We start from the raw sequence: 26,107 nt of genomic DNA on the forward strand, positions 1-26,107 counted from the left end.
AGTGTCTCTGTCTCCGTTTCATTATTAACTCTTGCTCATTTTCACAACAGGGTTAGATCACGTTTACCTTGCAGCAGCCTCTCCTTTCCCCAACATCCATCTCTCCTGGGTTTCCTTTAGGTTAGATGGGAGCTATATCTACATCATCTTTTCCTGGTGTTCCTCTTAGTAGGGTTTATATGCTTGGGAATATAAAAGGTCTGAATTTTGAAAATGAATAAGACATCATATTAATATGATGACATCATATTAATGATGACAAATATAAGACATCATATTAATGCTCCTTTCAATGAAAGCAGAATTTCTGGGTTCTTATTCTTGTAGCTAAAATGAAATACTGATCACTAAAATATATTTGTCACCAAAGTAATCAAATCTCACACTCAGCTCTTCCACCAATTCAAGTGTAGATTTTTGTGGACGGATTAAAGGCAGTAGGCATTCAGCTTCAGAAATATGTGGTTGTACATATATAACATATATAATATATATAACATGACATAACAATATGTTATTGTTGTCCAGATCTCATTATTTCAAAACCAAAACGGGCTGAGAATGTGGCTCAGGGGAACAGCTCTTGCTTAGCATACTATGTCCTCAGCACAGCAAAAACAAAATAATAATAATAACAATAATAATAGTAGCAGTAAAATAAACCAAAACTAACCTGGAACAAGCTTCTAAACTAAGGATTACCTAGCCTCACCTCAGTCTTCCCATACTGACTTTGAGACTGGACAGACCCGTTGTTACTTGTTAATATATGTAAAATTCCATTTTTTCATTGTCTTAGGAATTATTTTCTGAGGATTTCATGCATGTGTGAAGTTTATAGAGAACAAACATGAGAGGGTGTGTGCTTGAGACCATACAACTGCAAAGATACGAAAGGGTAGACTTGAGGGTATAGCCTGGTGCTGTAGTGTTTGCCCAGCAATCTCAAGGACTTGGCTTGCATCTCTTGCAACACATATACACACGTGTGCACGCACACACACACATGCACGTACACACACACACTCATGCACATATGCACGCATGCACACACACGCACGCGTACACACATACACACGCAAGAGCACACACAAGCTGGAGGTACAAAAATAGCTTCAAAGCTTTCACAGGTAGAGATAACATCTGTCATGGGGGCCTTGGTGAGACTTTATAAAAAAAAAAGCGGTGTTTACTTAGTGTAGTAATTCAGTAGGTACAGATGGGTGTAGAGAACAAGGGCAAAGTTCAAGAGGTGTGTGGAGTGGGCTCCTTGTAGAACATTCACTGAAAAGTGGAAAACAGTAAGGAGAAAGGAGGAAGGATTATGGGAAAGCCTGGTGGAGGAATTTGGCTAGAGATGGAATCCATGCCAGGTTTTCATTGCCGCCAGACTCTCCATTCTAGAGCTCAGGGAGGTGTGAAGGTCTGTGTGCCTCAGGAGGGCTCCCTCTGGGGCTGCTCTGTGGAGGGTAGTGCCCTGTGTGAACCTGTCAAAGTCTGGGTGAGGCGGCCATTGCCCCACTTCGGGAGGACGAAAGGGAAGTTTGGGTGTGGGCAGTGCAGCGAGCCATATGGGAAAGTAGACACTGCCCAGGTGGGGTCACGCTTCACCTGGTGTGAGATATTAGGGGAGCCTGAGGACAGAGCTCAGGGCCTAGGTAACTCAGAGGGTGCATATTCTAATTTTTTTTTTTTTTTACATGATGGCAAAATAAGTTTCAGGTAAATTCAATATACGGCAGATAACATTGGAATTGTTATTAAGCCTGGGTAAATTGTATATTTTATAAAACATTAGATCTATGGTTAATAATAGCTCCCGTCATCTGCTAGACACCTGCGATAAGACAGATATTATGCACGCCTCATGTAATCACAAACCTCACCACCAACATCCCAGTTTGAAGATGGGGAACTGAGGCTAAAGTGGGAAAACACTTTGTCCAAAGTCTTGCAGCTAACGCGTGGTTTAATTTATTATCCAGATCATCAGGCCAGCTGAGAAAAGATCAGACCTCTGTCATTAAATTCATATTTTCTACCTGCAACCTTTTTCTAGCCAATACAGCTTTGACTTCATTTTAATTCTGTTGCATCCCCATTCTGCATTCGGTGAGATACTTATTTTCTAATGCATTGTTTTGCTTTGTTAATGCCCTTATGAGGAGTTTCATGTGTTTAGGAAAACCCCACCCAACATGATTCTGTATTACACAGACTAATTGTTGATTCTATATTATGATGTTGTCTGATTGTTATTTAATGGGACAAAACAGCTTTCAACAATAGTTTATTTATTTATTTATTTCTAAACATGGGCATGGTGTGATTGTAGTTCAGGAGATTGAAATGTCTTGGGAAGGGAAGATCTGCTGATGTTCTGATGTCTCAGCGCTGACTTCTTAAGGTGGAGCAAAGAGAAGCTGGGTGTGACTCTGAGAATCCACCTTACCTCGGGTAACCAGTCTTTCCAGATGAGGAACTTGTAGAAGATTTTAGAAGTGCTCTGTTTGGATGAGTGGCTGGGAGGTCTGCTCCCTGCTCAGCTCTCCTCCTCTTCCATCTTCCTGGGCCCCAGTGACCCTGACTCTTAGAAACTGAAAATGATCAGAGGTGGTGCTGGGTGTGAAGCCACAGCCCCAGAGATCCCAAGACCAAGATACCAAGACAATGAGCCATCACTGGGAGCAACATCCTAGGACATGCTGGTTCAGAGTTTCTACCTCACCACAGGGCGGAGAGGCTCATTTACTTTGTAACCATGGACGAGAAGGCTACATTTCATCAAAATAGGACCCGTTAGTGAGAAGTAACAGCAAACAGTTGAAGGTTTTGCATGGAAATAAGGTTTTTGACACATAAACATCCCACCTCCAGTTTTATCTGCCTTATAGGGGAAGAAGGAGGGAGCTGCCATCTTCAGGGATGACAGGACAATATATAGATGATTTTTTTTTGAGGCTCAATAAAATAAATGTTTTCACATAGGAAAATATTCAAACCAGAAATCTCTATTTTGGCATTGAATTTGTAAGAACCAAATATCTTGGTGTCATTTCCACTGAACAATAAAAACAAACAACTAAGGATGACCTCTTTCTCTGAATTTTCTTACTCCTTCTAGAATCCTTTTGTACTGCTAAAACACATCACTCTCACTTCATCGCCTGAAAGTTGTTTTCGAGTCTTACAGGACTCCTGGACACTGCATACTTAATTCCCAATCTGTCCCCTCTTTCCTCTTTCCCTTTGTAAATATACTATTTTAATGGTTCTACTGCAGCATAAAAATTGTATGTCTTCACAGAGGATGCTGCAGAAGTCCAATGTATGAACCCACAGTCTTTTCCTGTTGTTCCTTGTCTACTTTTTTCTGCACATTGTCCTTAAAATAATAGCTTGGGGCAAAGACAGTAGCACAAAAAGGAAATTTCAGAACCACGTCTTAACAGCAGGAGCAACCACCACAGGCAGAGCCCTGGAGTTCACTTCTACAGCCCTCTGTAGACCTAACTGCACACCTAAGCCTCTTCCACCGCGGAGGTGGGGTTTCCACCGGCTGGAGAAGCAGGCAGTCAGGCAAACAGCTGGAGTAGCATGCCGGCTTCGTTATAAAGTCATAGACTATACAGCTGGGAGTGGTGGAATTGGGAATGAGCTCCCCTGGTACCAACTCTCTGGTCTCTGTGAAGGTTACTGCAGGTGTGACCAGTTTGTCCCTTTATCTGCAGTAGCCACCTGACAGGTAGTAAATGGTGGAGAACCACCCCAAAGGAAGATGGGTATTTTATTGGACTTCTGCCCCCATGGGTTTTGTTTGTTTGTTTTTGAGACAGGGTTCCTTTATGTAGCCTTTGCTGTCCTGGAATTAGCTTTGTAGACCGGGACTGTTTCTGCCTCCCGAAGGATGGGATTAAACGTGTGAACCACTGCCGCCACCACCACTCAGCCACCGTTCTTATACTGGGACAAAATTTAAAGCCAGAGGAGACTTGTTCATCTAAACCTGTACGGAAAGAGTCCTTTACCCCTCATTTGTTGCATGGGAACAGCAACTGGGAACACTCCCCGGTTGAGCTTCTCAATCAGGGCGATCAGTTTAATGTCATCAGATAGTCACGTATTCGCCTTTGTTTTTCTTCCGCTCTACTGAGCCCAACAAGCAGGCATCAAGCGCCTGCAGTGTGCAAAGCCTTATGTTGTTGGTGCTTGTAGGGGGGGAAGATGATGAAAGTGTGGGGCATCCACACCCGTGTGTAAATCCGTCGTGCAGGAGTGTGGGAAGCCCCAGGGAAGACGTGTCATTGGGTCTGTCACTCCTGAGGCCATCCAACAGTCCAGCTGATGGCGAGGGTGTTAAGTGAGTTAAACATTAGTAGGCTAAAATTACACTTTTTGTTTTGTTTTACTTAAGATTCTTGGAAGAAGCTAACAATGTAGGATACATGAAAGACTTTGAAAATTATAATGAGAATGGATTAGGCCTGAAGATAAAGTTGCAATTTCCCACAGACATTTACTGAGGTTTTTTTTTTTTTTTTTTTTTTTGGGGGGGGGTGTTATTCGATGAATCTGAATACAGACAGATATACAACTTCATTTCTGGCATACCTAAAAGACCCTACATGGCGCAAAGGAAGAAGGAAAGCTGTAACATATGGAAGAGATTGTGTGCACGCAAGAGAAATCTAGTAAGGTAGAATGGATGGCTAATGAGTGATAAAGATTATTCCGAAGTTATTTTGTAAAGCAACACAACTTTGCCTTGAAATGTTTTGTGTCTGTTGTCAATTTTTTTTCCTGTTATATTCTAGAAGCAGATGTTCAACAAATTAAGATAGCTAATTTTGGAGTCTTTTTCCTTCTTTAAAAAACAAATGTTATTTAAACCTGCTGAAATAAAACATGGCTGGATGCAGTTTACACACACAATTGTGTAGTCTGTGTTTGGACTGAACTCCAGGGCGCATTTTCCTTTTAACCACTGATGAAGGGATCCTTTTACAAAAGCTTAGCGCCATTCTTGTTTAAACAAGTTTTAGAATGAATTTTTAAAAATGTTTGCACAGGCAGGTTCTGTGCGGGATGAGTCATTTGTCTTTCTGAGTTTGAAGATAAAACAATGTCGGAAGAGTTCATCTTCTAAGGACGACTCTTTAATTACCCAAGAATATCTATCAATTTTAGCTTAGCTGTCAATAGTCTTATCATTCAACCCACATGAGCTCTCCCCCCCATATCTTTTACCTTCGGTGTCTATAAAACAAAACACATTTTTTAAGTGGAACGTAGTTCAATTCTGAATGTGGTTTATAAGCTTGTCACTTTGGGCTGGGAATGAAGCTTGGTTGGCAGAGGGCTTGCCCAGCATGCACAGAGCCCTGGGTACACATCCCTGGGCTCCACATAAGCTGGGTGTGACTGCATAGCCTATTTAACCTAGCACTCAGAGGTGGAGAAAGAGGGCCGCAAGGTACACTGGTGATATAAGCTAGCAGTTGAACATTTGCCTAACTTGCTTCAAGACAAGGGTTCGATTCCTAATACCAAAAAAAAAAAAAAAAAAAAAAAAAAGAAAGAAAGAAAGAAAAGAAAAGTAAAGAAAAAAGAAAAAATAGTGTGTTTCCTGAAGCTGTTTCCAACACTGGATAAGGAGACTTCCTTTAAGGATAAGATAATAGAAGCCTACCCATGGCTTCATTTTCTGTTCTTTCCGTTGCCTATTGGTCAACCACTGTCCAAAACCACCAAATGGACATTAGGCAGGTGTGGTGGCTCATGCTTGGAATACCAGCACTGGGGAGACAGAGGCAGGGTCAGAAATTCAAGTTGACCCTTAGCCACAGAGCCAGTTTGAGGCCAACGTGGGAACATGAGATCTTGTCTCAATAAATAGATAAATAAGTGGGGGGAGGGGAGTGGCTCACTCCTGTACTCTCAACACGCAAAAGACCGAAGGAGAAGGATCGCTGTGACAGTAGGAAGCCAGCCTTGGTGACGCATGAAGGTCCTGTCTCGAAACCAACTTACAAAAAGCAAAACAAGCAAAAAACTGGGTGACTCTAGAAATAAGCATTCTAAAGTTCGAAACGCCCGTTACTACGATGCATTGTTATGTTTAGGTATGACAGTTCTGTTTTGCTATCACTATTCTCTTATTGTACCTCATTTGTAGATTAGGCAGCACCTAATTCATATATATGTATGAACAGGATAAACGATAGCTTTTGGTGCTGTGAAAATAGATTTTTAAGGCTACAGTGTAACAGGCTTCACACCTGGCTCGGTGGCTGTAACTGTGGCCCTCAGGAGGCCAAGGCAGGAGTGCCGTGAGTCTGAAGTCAGCCTGATTATAGCGTGGCTTCTGGGCTTGTCCGTGCTACAGAGTGAGAAGCCACTTCAACAACACATAGATCTTAGTGCGCGCCAAGGTTCCAGACATCTTGCTGAGAGTCTTAGTGTCGGTTACTTGGATATGGTAAATTAGGCAAATAACAATGGCAAGTTCTTACTTTCACTCTTCAAACAATTTCGCCTTTCCCTTTTTTTTTTTTTTGTTTTGTTTGTTTCAGTTTTAAAGGAACCTGATTTCTGTGTATCCCTCTTCATCTACTAAGATGGAAGGCAAAACACAGGTTAGTGTAGCCAGGGCATTTGGTGAACACATGCTAGCCCTTTAGGAAAGGGTTTAGAGATGTTTAGAATTATTAACAGCACACGGAAATCCCCCTTTGTAAAGACTGTTCACATACATGTGGGCAGGGTGAGAGGGTCAGACGTCTCGTCTTAGGTAGGACCCAACAGATCTCCAGTAATAGAACTGTCTTCCACACTACGAGGGCATAACGAAGCTGAGCAACCTGGCTGCTCTCACCCAGTGTGATTGCTCCAACTCCCTGGTGGCAACTCACCTGTGAGTGTCGTGTCCTGCCAAATAGTGGGGTTTCAGAAGCTCCAGAATTTATGTTTTGTGATCCAAAGAATTTCACCTTGTAAACTGACATAAAATGTGTATGGCACTCTGGATACATTTATTCATAACTGAGTTTGAACTTCCTGTGTCTGTATATATTTGGTGTATGTGTGTGCATGTGCACGCGCGTGTGTGGTGCTGGGGATTGAACCCACGGCCTTGCTCGTGTTATACACATCCTCTACCAGCCAAACCCCCTATTTAATACATTTTTATTCTGAAGTAGATTTTGATTTACAGGAAAGTTGCCAAGTTGGTACAAAGTTCTAATGCATGCCAGACCCAGGTGCCCTTAATTATCTGTCTTATGGCTCAGGTTATTGCTGTTTTCACTGTGGCATACCTTGTTAAGTCGGTTAAGAAAGTCTGACTTTTATTGTGTGGAGAGACAACTCCTTTATTCATGTGCCTAGTACTGGCATTCTCTGTGGACATCACCGTCCGAGCCACCTTGTTGAACAGAACTTTCCCAAATGTTCCAGAAGGAAGGTACTCACCTTTTAGTGAAGAAAACAAGTTGGCTGTGAATCCCAGTCCTCAGTAAGCTGAGGCAGGAGGATTGCTATGAGAACGAGGCCAGCGTGGGCTACATAGTGAGTTTCAGGCCTGTCTAGGCCATGGAGTGAGACCCTGTCTCAAATAACCAAAAGAGTAAAAGGAGGGAGAAAAAGGAAGAAAAATAAAGAAAGCAATTGTAGTTACACAGGACTTAATCTAATCCTTCCCTCCCATTTTTATTTTATGTGAAATCTCACTATTGCCCTGCTTGGTTTTGAACTCCTGACTCCAAGCCATCTTCTTACCCCAGCCTCACAAATGGCCTTTGTGATTTCTTCTTTGTCCTAGAATTCTTAATGAAGTCCCCATGTTTCTCTCTTTTTCCCTTTGTTTCTTACATTTCCTCCTGCTTTCTGGCAGGTACATTGGGAAAGTGTTCTAAGGCAGCTGGAATTCTGTACAAGTTAGGACAACAGATGTAATCTTGTCTTCAACCCAGCAGTGTGGGAATCGTGCCAGATTTCCTGTGTAATGCTGAGCGGAAACAAGACTGGTTGTACTCATGGTGCGGGAGTGGAGGAGGCTGTCCAGGTTTTGACAGGTGGACGCTCGGGTCGTGCGCTGCCTGGGCCTGCCTCAAGGAGCCAGTGTCGTCATTTGGGAGTGGTTCCCAGGGAAAGCTGGGATCCTCACCCACATCCAGCTAGTGCTGGCTTGTTGGGGAGCCTTGCTCGCAGGGAGGAACCCCAAATAGGTGGCAGAAAAAAAGAAAGAAAATGCTTTCCTGTGGTGTGGTAATATGTAGTCAGGCACTGTGGGAGAGGTTCCCACATTCATGTGGGCCTCCCCATCTGGGTATGTTATAGCCATTGTTTTCTTAAGTTTTTATTTTTTTTTCCAGTGCTAAGCTTGTAACCCAGGGCACATGCCAGACAAGGGCTGTGCCATTGAACTGAACCCCTAACTCAACGCCCCGTTTCTTTTAACAGTGGCATTCTTTCTTTAAAGTCTACAGGGTGGGCTGGAGAGATGGATCTGCTGTGGAGAGCATTAACCGGTCTTGAAGAGAACCTAAGTTTGGTTCCTAGTACCAATGTTGGGTAGCTCACAACCACCTGTAACACCAGTCTCAGGGAATCAAATATCCTTCTGCATTCAGGTGCACAGATGCACACACAGCTCTGCACACACTAAGACACGTAATTAAAAACAAGATAAACCTTTTAAAACAAGACATAGAGGAACACACACAGAGATTTCAGTTTGTTAGAGAGGTAGCGAAGAGGTAGAAACTGGTACAAATTGGAGGTAGCTGAAGGACTAGGTGTCTCCGAAGCCTGATAAGCAATTGAAATTTGTTTAAAGTATGTGTATGTGTATATGCATGGATATGCAGGTGTTCCTGGGAGCCAGAAGAGGGTGTCTGAGCCCAGGAGTTGGAGTTACAGACATTTCCCATATGAGCTGCCCAGTGTGTGCACTGGGAACTGAATCCAGATCCTCTGCAAGAGGGGTGAATGCCTTTGACCACTAGCTCGCTACCCCCGGAGTTCAGCATCTTGTAGCATCTTCATCCATCCATTCACACACACTACATACAGTTTGATGTGCTTTAAATCTCTTTTAAGCCAAGCCACAGTAGGCAGGTCTGCAGCTGGACTCATATCATCGAACTGACATACAATGAGCCTCATTATGGGAAGAAGCTTCTACTCATGGGCTATCTTGAAAGCAACAAAATATGCTTAAATCTGCCATCTTTCCCCATACCATGATCCCTTCGTTCTTCCTGCCTCTTGGTGCGAATTAGAGTTAACTTGGTGTAGAGTTAACTTTGCTCCTGTGTCCTGTTTTCCTGTGACTGGATTTGCTAGTGACATCTCTGTTCTCTGCGCTTGACCTGCTGACATCTTGCCATAGAAGGACATGAGCCGGGGACTTGACTGTTGGGAGGGAGTAGGAGTGACCGACAGATGAGGTCACTGGCTGCAATTGCTGCTCATGTGTTTTTGCACGTCAGAAAGCTGTTCTGGATTAGATCTTTGACCTGAGGAGAAATTGTTATGAAGGACATTTTTGGTTAATTTGTGAAATTTTGGTGGCTCACAGCTCTAGTCCCAGCTCCTGGGAGGCAAAGACACAGAGCTCTATGAGTTCAAGGCCAGCCTGATCTACGTAGTGAGTTTCAGGCCAGCTGGGATACACAGCGTGACCTTGTCTCAAAAACAAATAAACAAAACAAACCAACAAGACAAAACACAGAGTTCTATAGGTTAAAAAATAGTACAATATCCATTTTAATTTCCCGTACTTGGACAATTGTGCCATGGTTATATAGCTAATTGTCTTCATTGTTAGGAAATATATATTGAAATTTGGTGTGAGAGGGCACTGTCATTGTCAAATGGATCAGGAAAGGGTGAAGTAACCACACACACATACTCATGGGGGAAAACATCAACGTGTGAGTAATTGTGGAGTGAGGATCACAGGACCACATCTGAGCCAGCTTTTGGAACTTTTATGAAAGTTTGATATGTTTTTAAATGGATAAAATCATTTCCTGTCTGTTTTCTTTCTGTCCACAGTCAAACTGGCACCATGTCCAGGCACCAGAACCAGAACACTATCCAGGAGCTGCTGCAGAACTGCGCGGACTGTCTGATGCGGGCGGAGCTGATCGCCCAGCCGGTAAATGCTCTCTTCTCACTCCTCAGAGTCGGTCCTGGCCCACGCTGGTTTCTGAGGAGCTCACGCCCTTGCCACAGCCTGCACATCCCTGTTGTTGGGTCTCTCACATTATTAGTGTCCAGCGATGGTGCGATGGTCCTTTCAGATCAGACGAGACAGGGATATTATCTTAATCTTTTTTTCTGTTGCTAGCAACGACACCACAGACTGGGCGAACTATAAAAGAAAGCAGGTTTGGTTTGGCTCCTGGTTCTGGCCCAAGCTCAGGGCAGCGTCTGGCGATGACCTCCTTCCTGGCAGAGTCCCCAGGTGGCAGAAGGCATCACATGGCAACAGACAAAGAGCGTACACTACTTCTAGCCAACTTAGCTTTTGTAACAGATCCACTCCGATGATAACCCGTTCACCCACTAATCACATGTAATGATTAGTCACCCCTTGAAGTTCTCACTTCTTAAAAGATTTATTTTGACTTTTCTGTGTTTGGGTGTTTTGTCTGTCTGCACATATGTCTGTGCTCCACAGGCCTGGTGCCTACCGGGGCCAGAAGGATAGTCAGGTTCTCTGCAACGGGAGTTATCAGTGGTTGGGAGCAGCACCTGTGGGTGCTGGGAATCGAACCTGGATCCTCTGGAAGAGGAGCGTGTTCTCTTAACCACCGAGCCATCTGTCCAGCCCTAAGTCTTTTTAAAAATACTGTAGCCCTCACAGCCGTTCTGGATTTTCTAAAAGGTAGCTTGAGAATCATCTTTTCTGTCTTCCTCATGAGTGATGCGTGTTTTCAGCACAGGACTTGAGATCTAGTCTCCCCCGGGTTGACATTAATGCTTGGATTACATCCAAAACCTGCCACACTGTAAGCATTTTAGTCCAGAAAATTTATGGTTTTTTTTCCCCCTTTGAAGAGTAGCTTAATGTTCTAATTTTTTAATTTAGATACTGTGTAGATTCTCATAGCACCCGACTCAAAGACTATGTCCATTCGTGTGTGCTGCCCCATGCTGGTGATCACAGCCAGCACTTAGGAAGCAGAGACAGGGGGATTCTAAGTTTGAGGCCGGCCTGAGCTGCAGTGAAACTCTCCCAGTGAACCAGAGGGATCGATGGTATAGCGAAGGAGAGCCGGAGGGGAGGAGAGGAGGAAAGCACAAGTTTTCAGTTCATGGTTGTAACATGAGTGGGGCCTGTTTTTTGTGTATCTGTCCTGCCCGTTCCCCCAGCTGTTTAGTCCCAAAGTAAAATCACACAAGGGACTCCGTAAGTTATAAAGCTGATTGGCCTGTTAGGTCAGGCTTCTTAGTGGCTAACTCTCACATCTTGATTAACCCATTTTTCTGATCTATTTTAGCCATGTGGCTCAGTACCTTTTGCAGTGGGGCAGCTCACATCCTGCTGTTTCGGTGATCTGGGCAGGAGAGGGTGGAATCAGCTTCCTCCTTCCCAGAATCCTCCTGCTCTCCTTGCATCACTTCCACTTCCTGTCTGGTTTTCCCACCTATACCTCCTGCCTGGCCAATCAATGTTTATTTAAAACATGATTGACAGAATACAGACAATTCTCCCGCACCACATGGTAACCGGATTTGGGGGTCAGCCCAGTCGTTTACCTAATGACTGACTGACTCCTTCATCCAAAGCAGATAGGGGTATCAGTACTCAATTTAGAACATACATGAAGCCCTGTGTGTTAGTTTGTGGTGACCATGGGTACATTTACCCACAGTGCAATGCCATAGTTTTCCTAGTTTATCTCTTTTCTTTTCTTTGTCTTTATCTCTTTTTTTGTTTTTCTTTTTTGGCTTTTCGAGACAGGGTTTCTCTGTAGCTTTGGAGCCTGTCCTGGAACTAGCTCTTGTAGACCAGGCTGGCTTCGAACTCAGAGATCCACCTGCCTCTGCCTCCAGAGTGCTGGGACTAAAGGTGTGTGCCACCACCGCCCAGCCTCCCAATTTATTTCTATTGACTTGCATTCAAATACTACAAACGAGTGCCTGGGAAGTAGTATCACACTGGTTAGCACTTTTGTGTACAGAAGTAAGATTTGTTTGACTGCCGCTGGAGGGGAACAGCAAGAGGAGAATGGAGAACAAACTGCTGAAAGCGGCGGAGGAGGCTTTCCGCTTAACAACGGCTTAGTGTGACGCTCACACACCTGTCACCCAGCCCCCTCCACTGGTGGCATCTGACACAGCTGTAGTTTGTCATTTTTTTTCTTAAAGAGCTGAAAAGCTTTGTTCCTCTGTCATACAGGGAAAACTCAGCGGTGTTTAGAAGGCCTACCTTGTAAATGGTCCAGCCATCTTAGCTGAGTCAAAGCACAGTCGACAGGGGCTGGTGTAAGATGGAAGGTGGAAATTCAGCACCTTGAAGAAACGGGAAGAGGAACAGTCTGCGGATTTACCTTTAGAGCCCTCCTGAAGGGCTGGCAAGTTGGCTCAGTGGGTAAAGGCTCTTGCCGTGCAGGCCTGGCGGCTTTAGCTTGATTCCTGGAACCTGCATAAGTCTGGAAGGAAAGAACTGACCCCACATATAAACACACACACATACATACATATTATATACATACATATATATATAATATTTTGAACCATTTTTTATTACATTTGTGTGTGTGTGTCTGTGAGCACACACATGCTTGTGTATGTGAGTGAGTGAGTGAGTGTCAGGGAATGAGTGTGGAGGTCAAAGGACCACTTCCGGGAGTTGGTTCTCTCCTTCCACCATGAGGGTGCCTGGCATCAAATTCAGATTGTCAGGCTTGGTGGCGGGCAGCTCTACCCATTGAGCCATTTCATTGGCCCTGTTTGTTTTTAAGACAGAGTCTCTCTCTATAGTTCAGGCCAGCATCAAATTCCTGATCCTCTTGCCTCAGTTTCCAAAAGTGTGGTATTAGGAGCGTGCCCCACCATGCTCAGCTCAGTTAGAAATAAGCAGTTTATACTGGGTTTATACTGTCTCTTCCATTACAGTAGAAGGGTTACTTTCGTTGACTCATGCGAAACTTTCCCTTACAAGTGTACACATTTTCATGCAAATCCCTTCTGCTAGGAACTGAAGTACGGGGATGGAATACAGCTGGCCCGGAGTAGGGAGCTGGACGAGTGTTTCGCACAGGCCAACGATCAGATGGACATCACAGATAACTTGATCCGGGAGATGCGGCAGATGGGCCAGCCCTGTGACGCTTATCAGAAAAGGTATGCCCACAGACCATGGTTGGGGGACCTCCAGCAGGTGACCCCAGGCTTTTTCCAGAGGAAGCCCTCACATGCCCCAAGAACATCTCCCTTGCTTGGAGCTTTGTGGTGTTATCCCTTTCAAATATAAAACTGCAATCTTCATCTTTTGTGGACCCCAGAGATGCTATGAGAATTAAATGGACCCGCAAGAAAATAACCATTCATAAACTCTAGCTCCTCCTGGAATGGTGGCAGAGCCCTGAGATCCTGGGTACTCAGGAGGCCAAGGCAGGAGGATCAAAAGTTCAAGGCCCGCCTGGACAATTTAGTGAGACTTTAGCTCAAAATTAATTAATTAACTAAATGGGTTTTGCTTTTTAAAGAAGGACAAAGGATGTGGTGGAGTACTTGCCTTGGGTTCAGTCCCCAGTACTGTAAAAATTCTATGACGGTCTGAGAGGTCGAATGGGTCATGAGCCTTCCCTCCATTTAGACGGCAGCAGAGGCCTCCGGTGCAGCAGCTGACCTCTCCAGAGGCTACTACCGAGCTTCGCTTAGTCAAGTGAGACTCTTGGAGTTGCCGCTCCACGGCAGAGACGTGTAGTATGAATTTGCTCCCATGCTGTTGAGGCCCAGGGTACTACAAAGATGAATTCCTAGGACGGAACTCAAGGAATCGAGGCTAGGCACAGGCAGTGACCCTTCTCATGACGTTTTGGGTTGCGAGTGGCTTTCTAGCATTGATACTTCCATCAAGTGATCAAGTTGAAGATCATGGGGTAAAGAAAAAGAAATCCTCCAATGCACCCACTTTGGCTGTAGATTGACCCACAGGAAACCCAGGAAAGGGATTTCGTAGGCTGTTTTCTGTGACGACATCGTCGTTTGCCTTCCCTTTCAGACTGCTTCAGCTTCAGGAGCAAATGCGAGCCCTTTACAAGGCCATCAGTGTCCCCCGCGTCCGAAGGGCCAGCTCCAAGGGAGGCGGAGGCTACACCTGCCAGAGCGGCTCTGGGTGGGATGAGTTCACCAAGCGCCTCACGGGCGAGTGTCTGGGCTGGATGAGGCAGCAGAGGGTAAGTGGCGGCCAGGTAAACCCATGTGTGCTGGCTCTCAGACTCCTGAACCTAGGTAGTTCAATCGCAGGCAGACCTCCAGTGGCAGCAACCTGCCAAGTCACAGGGTCGTTCTGTCTGAGGTGCAACTGGCCTCATCTGTATCACACTTAGACTGAAAAGGAAGGAAGGAAGGAAGGAAGGAAGGAAGGAAGGAAGGAAGGAAGGAAGGAAGAAAGGAAGGAAGGAAGGAAAAACTCTTTGATGGTTAATTTGAAATAGTAACACAAGAGTGGGAAACATTAAAATAAAAAAATAAGTGATAAAATATTATCATGTAGGAAGAGCTAGACATCGTGACACTGGGTGTTCTGGTGTGGGCTCCTTCATGGTACCCTCCCATGGTACCACACACCAAAGGTGTGGACCTTTGGTGACTTTTTTTTTTTTTTTTGAAGTTCAGCTGTACGGCTGTGCAAGGCTCACGTCACTTGTGTGGGTGTGAAGTCAAGTCATGGCACAAGAAGGATGTGTCGATCCTTTCCCTGCAACTGGATTTTCTACAAAGTATTTTTCAATGCTAATTATTGTTTTGTTGTTTTATGTAGTAATTAAGCCCGGTAATGAACAGGTGGCCAGGGAAACATGCCATCATCATGTAGATGAGAATTTTATAATGAAAACCTTCTACTGAGCCATCCTTCTTTGAGACGTGGATGTGTTAGAGTGATACATTGTGGGGAGATTGTTATGCAGTGCTGTAAGAACTTGATTAATTGTTGGGCCAATTTCTAAGTGGTTCTAAAATTTCTTAGCTATTTTAACATTCCCCCCTACCCTTTCTTTGAATCTGTATTAAATCGTGTTGCCCAGGCTAGTCTTGAACACGCAGACTCAAGCCATTCTCCCAGGTCGACCTCCAGACTATCTAGGACCACAGGCAAGTGCCACTGACACCAGCCCAGCCTTTAAAAGGTTTTGGGTGTATTCTTGTGTGGCGATTTCTTTTGCACTAATCATTCATTTACTCACTCATTCGGTCATTTTTTCCGTTTACCTTTTTTTGTTGTTGTTGTTGTTTGTTTGTTTTTGGTTTTTCAAGACAGGATTTCTCCATGTAGCTTTTGGACCCTGTCCTGGAACTTGTTAATTCACTCTGTAGACCAGGTTGGCTTCAAACTCAGAGATCTCCCTGCCTCTGCCTCCCGAGTGCTGGGATTAAAGGCATGCACCACCACTGCCCGACTTCTTTTCATTTTTTTTAATGTGTACTGTGTTTTGTCTGCATATATCTCTGTGTACCACATGCATGCAGTGCCAACAGAGGCCAGAAGAGGGCACTGAATCCCCTAAAACTGGGCTTGCAGAGGGTTGTGAGCCACCATGTGGGGGCTGGGAATCAAACCCAGGTCCTCTAAAAGAGCAGTCAGGGCTCTTAACCCATGAGCCATCTCTCCAGGCCTTACTTGTTTTTGTTTTTGAGACAGGGTCTTGCTTTGTAGCTTAGGTGAGCCTTGAACTTGTGACCCTCCTGTCTCATCTTCCAAGGTACTGGTACTATAGTGTGTTCTACCATGCCTATTTCCAAACCAGTTTTTATTATGAAGACCATAAACTCTTCTGGAAGGTGGAGTAGATAGTGAAGAAATAACGATTATCTTGGAAACCTAACTATAAACTTGTTTGCATGTCTTCAGATCCCTGCAAGTCTTTGAAACTTTATTTATTTATTTATTTATTTATTTATTTATTTATTTTTGAGACAGGGTCTCATAGAGCCCAGGCTGCCTTGAACTAGCTACGGAACTCAGGATGGCTCTGAGCTGCCCAGGCCCTGACCTCCGTCTCTGAACACACATTTCCTGAGGGTTTATCTATATTGGCACCCTGGTAGAAACTGAGGGCTCAAAGATTATGGTCCGTAGTTATGAAGATGAATATTATCGACGGCAACAAGATACACGTCAAATGCCAAATAATTGCTTTGCGAGAGCTATAATAAAATCTTGCTCAGGAGTTGCGGGAGAGTGGCACTCAGTCCTGAGGAAGACTTGAATTCACGGGGCTTGGCCTGTACCCTCAAGGATCCCTGATGAGTGCAGGACAAACTTTGAACCGGAGTAATTAGGAGACGTCATATCCCCTGATGTCTTCTGAGACAGCGTGACAGTTACATTAAGGGACAACTCAGAGTTAGTCATTTTCGGTATACCTGTGGGCGTAGTACTGTAAAAATTCTTTCCAGAGCTGGGTGTGCCTATAATTTCAGCCTGGGCTACGTAGGGAAACTCTGTGTCCAACACCAACAAATGGGCAAACAACAGCCACACACACACACACACACACACACAAATTAAAACAAAATATTTGGTAGAAAAACCTCTACATCTTTAAACTTCAGGAAGTGACGTTCTCACACAAGCATATTGTTCCATCACTTTCTAACACCCCTCGGTGAGCCATGCTTCTAATATTGTCAGATAGCTCAGGGTTCTGAGCAAACTGAGAGCTGTTTGATTCCTGCTGTAGGTTTGCTGGGATTCTGTGTGGCCTTTTCCTTCCCAGCCCACCTCCCCCCACACATAGTCTGAATTCTTTAAGGCTCCCCAGAGACCCAGCTGCGGCCTCAGCTGATAAGGGAGCGCTTTTCCCCAGCGGTGTGTTCAGGAGGCAGACACGCGTCTCCCTACCGGGTTTCTGCTTTGTTTCCCTGATCTGGGCTTCTGCTGATGGGCGGGCCAGATACTATACACCTGGCAGGTAATGAGCGGTGTGAGCTGGCCCGGGTCATCTCTACCTTCCCAGCGGAGCACCTGCCGTTTCTGCTTTAAGGCTCTGGGCAGTTGCAGCTGCTGGAGACCAGGGCAAAGTTCTTGCTCAGCTTCAGTTCTTGGACTCTGGAAGGGCTCCTCTCAGAAGCCTTGCCAAGGGCACTAAGAACACGGGTGTGGCTTAGGACAATTGCTTTCTGTCCTTGCTGCCTACCCAGCTTGGGATGTTTGCCCTTGGCATGCCCGAGAGATGACACAGGTGATTTAGACATTTACATGTGCTCATGCAAAAGGAGGAAGAGACGCTGGACTGGACTGGAATGAAACTTGCCAGATATTTGATTCTTACCGTGAAACATTCTTAAATTTCAGACTTAAGTGATGAATCTTGTTGGGTTTCACATTTAAAAAGCAAATGTAAACCCATAATCCTCGTATTGTTAATCAGAATGAAGAGTCTTGAGTTTGCTAGGAACCTTCCCTTTGAAGTGCACCATAGAGTTTTTACAGTTTGAAAGGGGTTTTTAAAGTGCTGTATTTCTGAGCCAGCAGTTAACCATATAACATTCATCAGCACTACTTAGGGCTGGATGTGTAGCCTCATGGCCACTTAAAAGAAAAAACAATGACAACTTCTTTAGGCTAGTGATTTAGTTTGAGAGGCAGCACGTGACTGTGCCATTAATGATTTCTGACACGCTTTTAAAATGATTGAATAAAGAAATGTCTGTTAGTGCTTACAATGTATCATGTTCATACTAGTATCTAGTCATACAAGTTTACATCCTCCTTTTTATCCTTTTTTTTTTTTTTACAATGTCATCATTGCCATTGTTTGTGAGTGCAGGACATGGATATAGGGGTCAGAGGAAAACTTTTGGGGGTCAGTTTTCTTTTTCTGCTACGGGTTCTGAGAATCAAAATCCAGCAGCAATTCCTTTCAGCTGCTGAGCCATTTTACCAGCTCCACCCCAGCCCTGCATTCTCATGTGTAGATTCTTCCTTCAGAAGAATTGATCTAGGTCACAAGGAACCCGCTACTGAATTTCTTCCTCAGTTAATCTTGGCCTAGAGCCAAATTAAATTGAGTATGTATGTGGTGATTTTCATTAGCTATTTGATAATCTTGAAACATGAACAAATGTTTTGGCTTCAGACATGCTTCATATAGTTCTTCCTTCCTTCCCTCTTCCCTCCTTTCCCTCCCTCCCTCCCTCCTTCCCTCCCTCCCTCCCTTCCTTCCTTTTTGAGTGAGGGTCTTGCTGTGTACTTGGGTCAGTTTTGAACATCTACACTCAAGCAATCCTCCTGCCTTAGCTTCCCGGGTGGTCGTATGTTTTGTTGTATCTGAAGCAGAGCTGGGTATGCTACCTTGATCCCTGGCGCTGTAGAGACACGAGTCTGTGGCAGAGGCGGGACAATAAAGGGTGTGCCCTGCCCCTCTCCCTGCAGGCCGAGATGGATCTGATGGCCTGGGGCGTGGACCTGGGCGCAGTGGAAGAGCACATCAACAGCCACAGGAGCATCCACAACGCCATCGGAGACTACCGCTGGCAGCTGGACAAGATCAAAGCCGACCTGGTACTTCTCACATTCATCCTGGAGTCGCCAGCAGGGCGCATCACTTAGGCAGATCTGTCTGAAACCCACGGCTGTTATTTTCTCTCCAAGAGACTAGAAATTAAAACAAAACAAAGCAAAAAAAAACCTCCATTATGTTAAAGAGCAGTGGAAACAGATTTATGGGACCCAGAGAAGGAGTTGAACCAAATGCTGAGTTTGTACAGGATATCACAAGTTTATGGCTTATGAATAAGTATCTGGGGAGGTGGTAGGTAGACCATTACTGTAGAAAGCAAAGCATCACCTATCAGAAGAAAATGAAATTAGCATGTAGCTTATATTACTGGTAACTCGGTGAGTTCCCTTCTGGGTGAGACTAAAGTCGCATTTGTCTGAAGGAAACCGTGTCTCATACCTCTCCTCTGCTGAATAAAAGTTAGACTTGGGGCGAGTGGAGGGTGACAGCACAGGGCAGTAGTCGGATCTCAGCGCTCGGTTGTGTCCCCCGCGTCCTGTCCCCGCCACCCCTTCCATGAAATCATTAGCAGTAACACTTAAACCAAAGTTTTCATTTTCACTTTGCCCTGCCTCTTTTACAATTTACACCTTACTCCTGCCCACTCGAGTATCTGCCCGGCTTTCTCCTTCAAGTCTCTAAGGTCTGGAGGATCCAAAATTCTATTTTCCTCAGCAAGCCTTTAAGTGATGAAGTATCTGCTTTGTGGAGAAGGCAGGAATGTCCAGAAAAGAGCCTTCAAGCCATCCAAGGATAGGTCACTGTGGGCAAAAGACTTCATAGAGCAATTGCATCTTTTCACTGAGGGAGCCAAGGCCAGCATCTTACAAAGAGGCATAGAGGGGCTCTACTTTCTATAGAACTCCATGAGGGGGACGAAATAATTACCCGCATTTTCTTTTTTCCCAGCGCGAGAAGTCTGCAATCTACCAGTTGGAGGAGGAATATGAAAACCTGCTGGTAAGCCCATTTAGCCTTTATTGTCAACTCAGTTCAGTTCCTCGAGTGGGAAGCGTCCCTGGTGGACCACACACGGGGCCTAGTGCTCACCCAAGAGCCTGGACACTCACTGGCTCCGGTGTTCACAGATGATCATTTTGTTGTTGCTGATTTTCTTTTCGAAGTGACGTTTCAAAGGCTTTGTTTTGGTTGTTTCTGAAGGCAGTGCCTGTAACATGAGGTTCGGCTTGTTGGGGTATCTGTTCCGCCCAGTACCCCATAGCCGGCAAGTCCCAAGGAAAATCAATCACACAGAGATCTCTGTAAGTTATAAAGCTGATTGGCCCATTAGGTCAGGCTACTTATTAGTTCTTATAACTTATGTTACCCCATTATCCTTATCTACGTTAGCCACATGGCTCAGTACCTTTCTCAGCTGGGCAGCTTACATCTTTCCTCTCCAGTGGTCTGCGCAGAACTGCGGAGGCAGCTTCCTGCTTCCCAGAATTCTCCCAGTCTCTTTGCTCCACCCCTACTTCCTGTCTGGCTTTCCCGCCTATACTGCCTGCCTGGCCAATCAGCGTTTTATTAAAATATGATTGACAGAATACAGGCAATTCTCCCACACCAAGTGCCTAGCACTGTTCTGTTTTCTGATTAAATTTCACACAAATGACTCTTGCTAGATGGAGGTGAGGTGATAAAGGATTGCAGCCTTTCTGAGATATAAACATAAATATAAACAGCGACAAAATAGGTTTCCTCACAGATTTTACCAGCCTGTCATCATTCCTAAGCAGAGGCTTCCACTCTTCTCATTGTGCCATCTTATTTTCACCTTTTCCATATTTCCTTGCTGGTTACAATACTTTTAAAATAGCGTGGCTATTCCCGTCAGGATGGGCATAACGCTGATGGCACCTTAAAATTATGTGGGCAAAGCGACTTACCTAAGAGAAAAAACTCGATTTATCTAAGAGTCTAGTTCCCCTTAATTATGTAAAATTATTAAACCCAAACATCAATCTTTTAATTTTTTGTTTGTTAGAATTGGTGTGTGTGTGTGTGTGTGTGTATACAGGTATTTATATTCTATAATGTATATGGGGGTTACAGGACAACTTTGTCGTCAGTACTTTGCATAGGTCCTGGGGATTAAACTCAGATCACCAGGTTTGTCCAGAAAATGCTTTGTCCACTGAGCCATCTGGCTGGCTTCAGTTATAATTGTCTGAATCGAGACTCTTCAGAGGCTGGAGATGTAGCTCAAAAGTAGAATATGAGGGATACCAGGAGTCTCTCCAGCACCGGGGAGAAAAAGATGAGAATGACCCTTTGGAATTAGGATGTTTGAATCTGAGATTGCCATAAGCTCACAAGCATCACAAATTTGGAGAGGGCCTCTCTCCTACACCAGCTGAATGCAACAGGTTCAGAGGTTTTACCTGGCCTCAGATGGTCTGGGTAAAGAACGACACAGGTTTGTCTGCACGGTCCGTGAGAACGCTGTTATCCTAACGCTGCTCCCCGCTTGTCTGCAGAAAGCGTCCTTCGAGAGGATGGACCACCTGCGCCAGCTGCAGAACATCATCCAGGCCACCTCTCGCGAGATCATGTGGATCAATGACTGCGAGGAGGAGGAGCTGCTGTATGACTGGAGCGACAAGAACACAAACATCGCTCAGAAGCAGGAGGCCTTCTCTGTAAGAGCCCCGCCTTGCCTTTAGCCTGTTGCTGGCGGGGGTAGCAGGGGGTGGTGGGGGGTGGGGGAGGATGAGAGATCTTTTAGATAAATTGATCAGCCATTTGTAATTTAACCTTGGAAACACTGTGCAGTGATGGAAGATTTATTTAGTTTTATGTGTTTGCCTGCATGTGTGTCTGTGTGCCTTGTGCATGCAGTGCCCACAAGTGCCAGAAGAGGGCATCATATCCCCAGGAACTGGAGTTACAGGCGCTTGTAAGCTGCTGTGTGGGTACTGGGACTTGAACCCAGGTCCTCTGGAAGAGTAATCAGTGCTCTTAACTACTGAGATTCCCAACAGCCTTTCCCCCTTATTTGTAAAGGTAGGGGTTCCCTCTGGTAGTCAGTAAGGCCACTGCTTTTTGGAACTCAAAGAATCATCTTGCCTTTTCCTATCAAATAGATAGGACTATGGGGATGTGCCATCGCTGGCTAAGCAACCCCCACCCACAAGTTCATTGTTTAGTATCCCTGAAGATCGTGATTCATAGGTAAGCATGGAAGTTAGTCCATCCCGAAACCCTAGAGTGGGGGCATTGTAGAACAGTGGATCAAAACCCAGAGTTAGGAATCAGAATGTGTTGAGCACGTGTAATTTGAAAATCTGAAATCCAGAAGACTCTACAAAACTTTTTGAGTGCCACCATGACACCATAAGTGGAATATTCCACGCCTGACTTCAGGTGAGAGGTGGCAATCAAAATCTAGGAGCCCCCAAAATATTCTAAAATAAAATAAAATTAACTTCAGGCTATGTGGGTAGGAAACATTAATGAAGTTTGTCTTTAGACTTGGGTCCTATCTCCAGTGTATATGTAAATATTCTACAATAGCAAATCCCAAATCTGAAACACCTGTGGTCCCAAGCGTCTGGAGTTAGGGATGCTCAGTATGTGTTCGTGGCAATGAGGTTAATGCCCTGAGTGGTCTTAGTCAGGCCCTGCCAGAGCCCCTTTCTAACCTAAATGCTGTCGTTCTTGAGAACAATGTAATATGAGTCCTTAGCATCACTCATTCCCACAATACACTTTGGCATGTACCACCACCTTTGCATAGTGCAGTGTAACAGAAGCCTAACTGACTCTCTGTAAAGGGTTTGGTCTTTCCTTTCACAGATCCGCATGAGCCAACTGGAAGTCAAGGAAAAGGAACTAAATAAGCTCAAACAAGAAAGCGACCAGCTTGTCCTCAATCAGCACCCAGCTTCAGACAAAATTGAGGTAGGCTTCATGGGACTTACATTTCCACTAGGGGAAAAACTTTCCATAAAATACATCTTTGTGGGTGAATGATACTTCTCCATTATGAAGCTGTGCCAACTTTATCTTATATTTCGGGATCAGCACCCTAGGCTAGTGATTGGCACATTTTTCTTCCCCTGGAAAATCTTGAAATATTTTATATTTTACCAGATGATCTTATCACAGTTATTTAACTCTGTTCTTATATCACAAAAGCAGCTATGGCCATGTTCCAATAACACTTTATTTATACCTAAAAGCAGTGGGCCAGATATAGCCCTTGGGCAGTATTTGCTGGCTTCTGCTGGAGACTGCTGTCTGTGAACTTGACTCAAGGCTGATGTAGGTGGTAGTGCTGCTATTGGCCATATTAGTTGTTAAACTGAAATGTCCATGTGAGCTGGTAAAAGTTACTACCTTAAGTCTCTAAAGCCTTCCACCCGAATGCATCCCACCTCTCCATGATCGAGTGCCCATCTAAGAACAGGCTTGGTGTGCCAGAGGGAATCCCACTCCAGCGCTGTTCCCAGTGTCTGTTCTGGTTGATCAGTAGCTGCTCGATTCGGGCAAGACCTATTTTGGCTGTTAGCCCTTCGATTGTAGCTGTTTGTAAGAATGGATTGCACCAAGGGATCTCTGGTGGGATAGTCTGTCTCCAGCCATGAGTGAAAGTTTGCTTGACTTGGGGTGGCCTAAAGAGGTATCGTCTGTGTAGGAGGCAGCCCTCTGTGCCCCTGAGTAGGCGTAGGAGATAGCTGATTCCCTGGTGCTTTCTTGTTTCAGGCATACATGGACACACTTCAGACGCAGTGGAGCTGGATTCTGCAGATTACCAAGTGCATCGATGTCCATCTCAAAGAAAATGCTGCCTACTTTCAGGTTGTTAGGCATAACTTTTTTTTTTTTAAAAATCTACATTCATTTGTGTGTGTGTGCGCACATGTGTGTGTCTGTGTATGTGTGCACGTGTGTGTCTCTGTGTGTGCATGTCTGTGTATGTGTATGCGTCTGTGTGTGCGCGTGTCTGTGTGTGTGTGCACGTGTGTGTGTGCGTGTGTGTCTGTGTGTGTGTGCGTGTGTGTGGTGGTTGCATGCCACCACGGGCACGTGGGGGTCAGAGAACCACCTGCCTGAGTTGGCCCTCTTCTCCCACCGTGTAGGTCCTTGAGATAGGGCTCAGCTCCTGAGACCTGGTGACGGGCATCTTTACACCCTGAGCCACCCTGCTGGCCCTGGCTGATATTGTAGAGTGGTCACGGGACTGTGAGACAAAGTGTTGCTGACAATGATGGAGTCTGGTTCCAGCCCTTCTCCCGTGTATTTGTGTAATCTTTGAACAGATCACAGCTCCAGGCTTCTGTTTCTTATGCACGAAATAGGGAGATCAGACCCACGGTCTCCAGGGAACTTTCCTAGTCTAAAATAATATGGCACATGTATGCATTGTATGGATGAGGTATTAATCAGCACATATGCTACACAGATATGGGAATAATGGAGTCATATGCAGTGCAATGCCAGCACTACCTTATCTTCTGAGTATGTTTTTGAATCAAGAAAGCAGTCTTGAAGGTCTTGTGTAAACCCTACTTACTGTCCTTGGCCTAGAGGAACACAGATCTGTAACGCTGTCACTCAGCCCTGCTACCAAGCCTGTGAATGCTTCTGCTCTGATCTTTTCCTTCAACTACTTAGCAGAGGCTTGGGGTGGGGATTGTGGTTCTTGAAACAGAACTATTAAGTGATTGTGTTGGTTAACTTTTCCCTTGTGTTAGCAAAATGCCCAGGATAATTAACTTTGACAGAGAAAATGTGTATTTGGGCAACAGTTTTAGAAGGTCCAGTCTGTAGCCCATGCTTCACTAGGCAATGAAGAGCTTAGGTATCACAGTGGGGAGTGAAGGGTAGAACAAAACAGCCAGAGTAGTGGAGAGAAAGAAGAGGAGGCTGGGGTCCCATGATTCTCTCCGAAGGACCCCAATGATCCAAAGACCACTCTTGATGCACTTTCTTCTAAAGATTTCACCCCACGAAGTGCCACTCTGGGAACCTTGCCTTTAACCCAAAAGCCTTTGGGTGACATTCAAGATCCGAACCCTGACATTGAGTGCCTTTTCATTGACTGGGGTTGTTGCCATCCTAACAGTTTTTTGAAGAGGCTCAGTCAACTGAAGCCTACCTGAAGGGCCTGCAGGACTCCATCAGGAAGAAGTACCCCTGCGACAAGAACATGCCCCTGCAGCACCTGCTGGAGCAGATCAAAGAGTTGGAGGTACCGTGCCACACCCAAGCCCTCAGCAGCCGCCCCCAGGGGAATCGGTGCACCCCAGACCCAGGGCAGGCTGTGATGGAGTAGCACACACCGAGAGCCTATACCCTGATTTCTGCATCTTTCAGTGGCATCTGTGTGCCCAGCTTTGGTAGGAAAGGGCCTTTGCTTCAGTATCTCAGTAATGGACTGAAAACAAGAGTGGCAAGAATGTCATGACTTTACTTGTCAAGTTCCTTGGGAAAGCATGCTTCTCCTTTTATTCACAGAGATGGTCTCTCCTTCCCAGCTAATTCAACAGGCTTCCTATAGGCTGTCTTTCCTTGCGAAGAATTTGTGGCTCATTGCCACGAGTGGAACTATAACCGTATTTAACTTTGATGTCATGGCAGCTTCCCCGAGAGGTCTCTAGACCTCACAGATTGTTTAAGGCAGATTGTCATTGCAATTGCAGAAAGAACGGGAGAAGATCCTGGAATACAAGCGTCAGGTGCAGAACTTGGTAAACAAGTCTAAGAAGATTGTGCAGCTGAAACCCCGGAACCCAGACTACAGGAGCAACAAGCCCATTATTCTCAGGGCTCTCTGCGACTACAAACAAGACCAGGTGTGTACTTTGTGTTCAGAAGCATAACAAAGCCTTCTCTTTCTTTACCTGAGCTTTCGTCAATCAAGAGAACAAAATTAATCTTGGTTTCAATAGGCATCATGGTCATGTCTTTTCTAAATAAAGCAATCTCCTGTTGAACAAATGCAGGAGCTTAGCTGAATCTCTGGGGACTGTTAGGAATTGGGACAGTAGCTGCTTTCTTTGGGTGCTGGGGAAGGAAGGCAAAGTTTCATGTTATGTGGAGCGTGTATCATACCTCTGAGCTCCACCCCTCACCTGCATGATGGTTATCCCGAAGGTTTAGAATCTTTCTAAGGTTGACCACTTCCTCCTGGAGATACCTAGAGCTTACTTATTGTGATTGCCCCCATCTTTAAGTTTCAGACAAGATATAAATAGAAGTAGAAAGTGACGCTGTCATTGCTCCTGCAAGTTTTTGATAGTTCTGGACCACGCCAGTCCCATAGGCTCTGTGAGAAGCACAGGCTTACAGAGAAGGGGCTAGTTTCTGCTCTTGTCTGTGTGACTCCCACTGTTCTGCTTCCTCATAATAATAAG

The 26,107-nt window shown here is 45.0% G+C and overlaps 1 protein-coding gene across 3 annotated transcripts in view; it reads left to right on the forward strand.

The window, feature by feature from the left end:
* Dsp (desmoplakin) overlaps window positions 1-26,107 on the forward strand; it is a 47,743-nt gene that overhangs the window by 3,021 nt on the left and 18,615 nt on the right. For all 3 annotated transcript variants that reach the window (XM_048423248.3, XM_085699402.2, XM_048423331.3), the window contains exons 2-11: window positions 10,060-10,162; window positions 13,211-13,359; window positions 14,243-14,417; window positions 18,620-18,748; window positions 19,656-19,706; window positions 21,227-21,388; window positions 22,545-22,649; window positions 23,454-23,549; window positions 24,817-24,942; window positions 25,394-25,546. In XM_048423248.3, coding sequence (XP_048279205.1) covers window positions 10,060-10,162; window positions 13,211-13,359; window positions 14,243-14,417; window positions 18,620-18,748; window positions 19,656-19,706; window positions 21,227-21,388; window positions 22,545-22,649; window positions 23,454-23,549; window positions 24,817-24,942; window positions 25,394-25,546 — 1,249 coding nt within the window. The remainder of the gene's footprint in view (window positions 1-10,059; window positions 10,163-13,210; window positions 13,360-14,242; window positions 14,418-18,619; window positions 18,749-19,655; window positions 19,707-21,226; window positions 21,389-22,544; window positions 22,650-23,453; window positions 23,550-24,816; window positions 24,943-25,393; window positions 25,547-26,107) is intronic.

Source organism: Myodes glareolus, chromosome 14, assembly GCF_982192425.1.
Source record: "Myodes glareolus chromosome 14, mMyoGla1.1, whole genome shotgun sequence".
NCBI lineage: Eukaryota > Metazoa > Chordata > Mammalia > Rodentia > Cricetidae > Myodes > Myodes glareolus.